A 7,986-nucleotide genomic window follows, 5' to 3' on the forward strand; every position below is an offset into this window, starting at 1 on the left:
ATATATATATATATATACATATATATGTATATATATATATATATATATATACATAATGAATATGTTTACTTAAGATGTTGCATTATACAATTTTGGTGAAGATTTAATGAGATTACTACAGTCAGAAGTGCAATAAACCATTTATTATTTTTGCCTTAAACAGATCACAACTATATTGGATTTTGAGGTTAGGGTGTTGAGAAACGTCTGACTTTATTTCTCAAACTGCAGACTTCAGAGGTTATTCCTGTTATTTCTTTAACTGGTAACCACAAAATGAAATCTTATGAACGTAATGGAATGAAAAAGTAATTCCCTTATCACAAACGAAAGTGAAGAAGTCCTGATTCACTACTGTTCTAAAAATCTTGCGTCAGCATGCTGGTACTTTACATCTTTAATATTCGCAGAGTTAGTATTTGTTAGAAAATGTTTGAAAATTCTTGATCTAAAAGATGTAGGATACGGGACTCTGGAGACCAGGGTTTGGGGTACCACTGTTGTAGGATATTATGTTCAGGATGTAGCCAATCCCAGTTCTCACAGGGTGAAAGGCAGAGCGCACCCTGCATAGGGTACTGGTCCATCAGGGACCAGGGCTGAAACAAAGAGACATAAAAGGATGACGATATATTCTCATGCACACTCATAACCTAACTGCCGCCTGTCTTTGGACTTGCAGAAAAAGGTCTGGAACAAACTCAGGCAGTTACAGGATGAAAATCTGCAACATCTCAGTCAACAACTCTCAATAAAACTAACAGGACCCTGTTAGGCAGCAGAAAATACTTGATATATTAATATTTTCAAGGGTAGTTTGCAAATTGATCACTGATTCATCCTCACCACACACCCTCAGTACCGCAGAGAGCTATAACCACACAGCTACTGTATGTCTCTGTAGCCTTCTCAAGGAGACAAAAGACTGGGAAGGAGATTTTGGACATTGATCGGAAATGGAGGGGAGGGGAAGGAAGGAGTGACGAGAGGAGGGGAAACGGGGTGAAGGTGGATCAGGACACAGACGGCTTGATTGATTAAAGTATGAAAAGAAATCGACGAGTGGGGTGGGGTTAGGGATCGGGGGAGTTGGTAGAAGAGGACATTAGGTTTCCTAAATGACTTTCTTGAGGACTGGAGAAGCCTGAAACCCCCAGCTCGTCCAACACAGCCTTGGCATGAGTACAACCTGCAGCCAGAGCCTCTTAGTTAGATTGCAATCAATTTCCATGCCTGGGCCAAGTGGGGCTCGCTAGTGCCAAGACTAGGTCTCAACCTTAATAAAGCTGCGTTCATTTATGGAAAGCTTTCACTAAGCTGGCGAATGAGTCCTGCTTACACAAGAACATTCTTTTTTTCCCCCCTCTCCTTTTGCCAGGAACTTAGTTGAAATGCATGTAGACAGCCCTGTTAGGTCCTGTGAGTATTTTCTCAACCCTGAAGCAGCAAACATGGCAGGTTCTTAGAGAAAGCCAGTGATGCCCCTACTCAATGGATTCAGAGCCAGATGGTCTTGCCAAGAAAGGCAATCTGAAGGTGAGAGTTGGGTTTAGCAGGCTCAATTTGAAGGGAAACTACATGAAAGACAGGAATGAAAGTCCATTAAAACCTTTCTCAATGTGTGTTTAGCTGACACTTTGCTACAGATTACGGGTCAAGGTTTGACAGCACAGGGAGAAACTGTCCACAGTAAGAGACAAAGAAACGACTTAAAAATGGCAAAATCAAAAGACCTTTTAACTGACATACAGGCAGACACTGTAAACTGTTAACACTGACAGTAACACAAGACGTGGGCAGGAAATACAACAATCTCCCCCCCCAAAAAAATAAAAAAATCCAAAAAAAGAAATTTAGAAAACACAAAGAAACCAATAGGAAAAAAAAAACATTCTTTGTACAAATATTTGCAGTTCAGGTTAGGTTTCATCGCAACAATGTGTTTGTTACATTTTTTTCTAGCCCAAAGATAATGATCATTTTAACTGTATATTCACGCATGTAATAAAAACAGGCAGGCTTTTTTTTTCTACTTTATTTTTGAGTATATAAGTTACTGTGAGACAGTAACGGGCTGCATGAGAGAGGACAGAGGGTGCCGAAGAATGACAGACTGCAAAAAATAACAGAACAGAGTGTATTTACAACACACCGAACGCTTTCTGTTAAGTAAAAAGAATGCTATATAACTCTATATTTATATATTTATATATATTTATATATGTATATTGGAGGCCCTGGGCTTGGTAGCGCAAGGTAGGAATGCTGTTTTTGCACGTTTTTGTGGAGGTGCGTTGTGGAAAAATCTGATCGTCTGCAGGAAGAGGTTTGATTGCATTAAATCATTAAAATAAGATAAAAGAGGATAGTTTTTTTTTTCAGTCAAGAATTTGTGTCTGCCCAAAGCTTATTTTCAAAGGGATTCTGCATGGTTTGGATAGAGAAAATGAGGACAGGAACATGAAGGGGGCAGACCCAGTTTGGCCTGCAGTGTGGGGAGAAAAGAGGTTATGAAAATGCTGGAATGTGGTTTACAATTTATCTTTTTCACCGCGCTGACAGTTGGGGGGAAAAAAAGGGATGCTTGAGGATTTGATAGTGGACCAGGATGTGTTAGTAGGAAGGTCGCCTTTGTTAATCTGAGCATCTACGAGTAGAAAGAAAGTCTGTGCAGAAAGAAAAGATGTGAATCGGGTGTTTTTCTGTGTGTGGGTCGTGTGTATCTTCAGTTCATCCAAATGTCAGTGCAAAAAATCTCTCTTCCCTGTATCAATGCAAAGAGGGTAGTTGAAGCTTTGCCCACAGTTCTTTACCTCCCTGCCCCTGCTAACATCCCTGCAACAGAGTAAAGAACTGAAGAGTTGTGAAAACAAATGGAGGTTTTTCCCTCTCTCCTCCAGCTTAATCCTCCATATTTTCCTCCTCCTAGCTTTATTCCCTCCCACCACTCTGTCTCCCCACCCATCTAGATGAAGTATTCCTTCTTTTCTTCGGCTCCGGAGTGGCCTCCCTCAGCATTGATGATAGCTGTGTCGGCGTCAGGCGCGTCGTCGGAACCCTTGGCCTCATGGGTCAGATACGTTCCTGTGGGAAAAGGAGAAAAAAAGCGTGAACCAGTGAGCTGGAGACAGCGGGAGAAGGGTGGAGTAATAGATTGCAGAGGCTGTAAAAGACAACCAATAGGATGGGAGGTTTCAGATAAGATTGTAAATATGTTTCATTGCGGTCCCTAAGCTAATACAATGAGTGCTTTCTGTGAATCTTTGTTTTTCTGTTGGTTTAAGTGGCTGAATTACTGTGGCAGAGACTGTGGAGACAGAAAATCAGCCCAACAGAAACACCAATCAGGAAGTTAATTATGTTTTTTATTTACTGCCGCAAATGTTTTCAGCTATTTGTTAGTCACAATATACAGATTCGACATTTCATCACTACCATAGAGCTGTTTTATGTGAGAAAAATTCCTAAAAGGATATTGGTGCTGAGGACTTAGGACAGGCAGCGCTGGGAATGAGGTCTGGCTCCATTTCCCCGACATTCCGATTAATGATGTGGGAAGAACCCTCCCACTTGTTTGGGTTCCTTTAAATCAATAAACTGATGGTAGGCAGCAGCAGATCAAGAATGCAGCAACGATCTGATATTATTTTGTTGTTTTTCTGCTTGCCAAAATATTCTAGTAGCATGCCTTAAAAAGCTTTGTCTCATTTATCTTATAGCAAATACCAAAAGTACCATAATGGTTACCGTTCTTTGTAAGAACAGAATATATTCAGGTAACAACAACAAAAAATCCCATCAAAATCAGTTTTTTTTTTCTTCATAAAGTAAAGTTGATATCATACATGCAAGTTCTGAAATGACTCAGCAGAATACTTTTAAATGTAACTAAGTAGGTAAACAGTAAGTACTATTTATTTATGAAGTTCTTTTCAAAGTAAAAAAGTGCTGTTCAAAAAATAAATCCAATAAAACACATGGGAATGAATTACATACAGTAAATGTATAAAAAAATATATAAAATCCACTATATAAAGCTTTTAAAAACAACAATATTCTCAATTTTTTTATAAATTGACCACACAGTCGACCATACAGAGGGACAGAGGCAAGTTATTCCACAATCTGGGCTGTTTGGGGCGTAGCAGTTAGTAGTCTGGCAGTGGAGTTTTATATAATCTGCTTTTTGTTTAGGGATGATTTATTGAAACATGAAAACAGAATTACTGTATTCAACACGCGATAAAATAAAATAATGAATATATTTTCAAGATCAAGAGTATTGAAGTTTTTTAAACATTTCTGGGTCTTAAGCAGTAGGCTAATACATAAAGTAGTAAATGCAGTCAAATGCATTGTCAAAATTACTGACGCCAACTCCCAGTGATGTAATCAAAGGGTCATCTGTTCAAACCCCAGCTCTCACTGTCGATGCTGAGGCACTTCACCCGCATTGCCTACTGATGATGGTCAGAGGGTCCACTGGCGCTGGTGTACAGCAGCCCTGCTTCTGTCAGTGAGCCCCAGGGCAGCTGCAGTGACCATGTAGCTTGCCACCATGAGTGTAAGTCAATGGGTGAATGACTGAATGGGATGTAATGTTACCATATGGCACTGAATATTAGTTTGTGTTAAAATCTGACAAAAGCCAGAGTTCTTCATTTGTATAAACTGCACCCAATAAAATGCATTTCTTAGTTTACATTAGGAAAACACAATTGCAATACATACAACTTTATCATTTAAATGTATTAAATATAATTTTGGCTCACATAAAGACGTCATCCTTCTTAATGGGTGACAGACTGTATAGATCAAATTATTAAAAGGAAATAAATATCTTCCCATACTTTGACACAAATCTTTAGCAGTAGTATATTGTGAATATTTGATTAGAATGTATTGCTTTAAATTTGCTAAAATTATAAGAACTTTACTCTTAAAGGGGAACAACGTTTTTTCACATTGGCCCCTTGATTTTACCTTATTATATCATGTTCTACTCACCCATATGAGTTTTCTGTCATTTGGAGCTGTTATGAAAATGTTCGGTTCTGTTATATCCAAGTAACATCTTCCTATGGGCAACGAGTTGAAGGAACAAACTAAATTATTCATAACGTATTATTTATGGTATGGCAGCATTCATAACATGTAGGCGAATCACTGTCCCCCAGACATCCGCGGTTATATTTTTTATATTTATATTTATTTTTAAACAAAGCGGCGTGTGTATGACGTCATCCGCACGCGCCAGCTAGTATTCATTCATCCTGTCCGTTGAACTGCTGCTAGTTTTACTCAAATGCCTGGCAGATGTCTAGTGCTACTACCACAGATGATCTCGCTCTCCAAATGGAATTGAACAATTCAGATTAGCTAGCCAAATGAATAGAAGGGGTAGAGCGTAGGCTCGGGCTGCCTGTCATAACTCAAGTCCAGTCCGGCGCGCGGATGACGTCACACACACTCCGCTTTGTTTTAAAAATATATATGAATATAAAAAATATAACCGCGGATGTCTGGGAAGCAGTGATTCGCCTAAATGTTATGAATGCTGGCGTACCATAAAGAATAAATTATGAACAGTTTAGTTTGTGCCTTAAAGTTGTTGCCCATAGGAAGACGTTACTTGGATATAACCTACCGGAATATCTTCAGAACAGCTCCAAATGACACAAAACTCAAATGGGTGAACATGAATATGCTGTAATAATGTAAAATCAAGGGCCCAATGTAAAAAAAACAAAACAGTGTTCCCCTTTAAGGTTGTTTTTGTGTGACACAACTGAATAATAGAGCCAGTACAAAGTCACTTAAATCGAGTCACACAAATAACCAGGGTTGTGACAAAATGATGAACACAAGCAGGCTGTCCTTCTTAACCACACAATAATCAGGATAATCTTCAAGCTATTGTTTCTTTTAATTCAAGCCAATGTTGGCAGATAATAACCTGGATTGTCACGGGATCTAAGTTTTCAGTCTCACAACAAATCCATCTTGAAAGACTCTCTCTGATACGTCTGTCTCGTAACGACCAGCAGTGTTTTTTGAGGCAGGAGATGTAGGAATGACAACAGTCAGAAGGGCCTTGCTGGGCATTACAAACATGGCTACGCTGGAGGACTCACCAGTCAATTTAGCTAAAATAGCGACAATTTCAAGTTTAAAAAAGGAGCAATGAGAAGCACTTTGTGCATTTGTGGATGAGAAAGATGTCTGCGCTTTTCTTCCGATGGGATTTGGAAAAAGTTAGATTTATCTGATTAGGCAATGTCACAATTTGCTGCTAAAGTTGGCTAAAAGCGTATTTTGGAAGGCGGGTCCTAGCTCGCACATCAACCAATCAGCTCCAAGTATTGTACTAAACTCCTTTTCTCGGACAAACTGAACGGCAGCCATCCCCGATTGATAACATAGAACTCAACTCACTTCTACACATATCAATCTGGATACTGCCAGGTTAGGCAGGTAAATGTTCTCAGCTGTGAAAGAAGATTAATAATTTAGTATTTTGGTGAGAAAAGGTAAACTTTTAACAGAAAGAACCTGATTTACTGTTAGTGTTTTCATAGAACTGCAACAGTTGAGTTAATAATTCATTCGAGGCGGGGGGGTGATTGATTTTTCCATCATAATAATGTGATGCATTAATTTACCAAAATGACTGTAACTGATACATTTTCTGTTGAGAGGAAATATTAACTAAAAGAAGAAACTTAGTAAACACAACATGTAATGACCCCCATTGAAAAAGGATTCTTTTAAACTTGCTATGAGACTAGAGCCCAAAAAACAGGATATGGGATGAATTGAATTGGCTAAACCACTAAAGGAAATATCTTTACTAAGATCCTGGATAGCAAATTTAATTATATTAGGTACAAGCTTAAGTAATGCAGCAGCTGTAGTATATCTACATTTTTAATCTGTTTTCTCTAAGCTAGTGAAGTTTTGTCCTTATTTAGGTCACCATTTGTCTTTTTTCAGGGGCTTCATATATCAGCCTTCTCTCTTTCTAGCCCAGTAACAGGCCTTCTCTGTTTTAAAGAGCTCCTAATGATGACACAAAGAACTTTACTGTCATCTAAGTTCCGCCTGTCAATTGGCTCAGCTAATTGATGCCAATTTTAAGCAACGCATAAAACCACAGGCCCCACAATCTCTTATGTGAAAGCAGCCTTATTGTGCCTTGTAATATCATTGTAGAATGGCTTTTAGTGGGTTTTACAGGCCAACGCACCATCATGAATAATCGTGAAGCAGGAGGAAAATGATGCACTGCTTGGATCAGATGCAGAGGAAAACAGCAGTGAATATCCGTTTTTGTGGTTCTTGTTTGCAGGAGACTGACCCATTCCTCTCAGTTTTAAGTCTTTTGTAACCTTTAACAAGATTTCTTTCACAATAGCCTCATATTTACTAACAAAAAGGCACAGCCATGTGTCATGGTGGAAAGGCTGCGTCTAGGGTAATGTGTGTTGCTACTGTAATATAATTTGGCTGCAAACCAAACAGTAAGCTCTTCCAGTTTTTGGTATGAATGGATGAAACATTCAAAGCTTGTGGTATTGGTTTATATCTAATCCTAATTTAAACTTTTCCACAGTTTTATATCTGACCTTTCTAGTGTGCTCTTTGGACATCATGTTCCTACATGTTACAAACTACTGTCACAATTTTCAAATTTACATTTATGAATAATTGGAAACTGTGTAACATTTACTTCTTCAACACTTCTCATATTTTTCTATGACCTAAAATCCCTATAAACCACAAAGAGGTTTGTGGTTGACAACAGGTACTGTAACAAACTCTAATGAGTAGAAATACTCATTATTCTCTATACCAGGGGTAACCAATTAAAAATCAGCGGGGTCCTAATACAAAAAAACATCAAGCAGTAAAGGTCAGGAGACATTTTTAATTAAAATCTGTTACTTTAAAACAAATTTTAACACTGAAATAAAAAGCATGTTTTAA

General features: G+C 38.4%; 1 protein-coding gene across 2 annotated transcripts in view; it reads right to left on the minus strand.

The window, feature by feature from the left end:
- Positions 1 to 2,379: 2,379 nt before the first annotated feature.
- The window catches only part of cadm3 (cell adhesion molecule 3), a 177,043-nt gene continuing 171,436 nt past the window's right edge, over positions 2,380 to 7,986 (minus strand). For both annotated transcript variants that reach the window (XM_015387098.1, XM_015387087.1), the window contains one exon: positions 2,380 to 3,084. In XM_015387098.1, the coding sequence (XP_015242584.1) occupies positions 2,966 to 3,084 (119 nt within the window). In that variant the 3' untranslated portion in view covers positions 2,380 to 2,965. The remainder of the gene's footprint in view (positions 3,085 to 7,986) is intronic.

Source organism: Cyprinodon variegatus, unplaced genomic scaffold, assembly GCF_000732505.1.
Source record: "Cyprinodon variegatus isolate N-32 unplaced genomic scaffold, C_variegatus-1.0 Scaffold17, whole genome shotgun sequence".
Classification (NCBI taxonomy): Eukaryota; Metazoa; Chordata; class Actinopteri; order Cyprinodontiformes; family Cyprinodontidae; genus Cyprinodon; species Cyprinodon variegatus.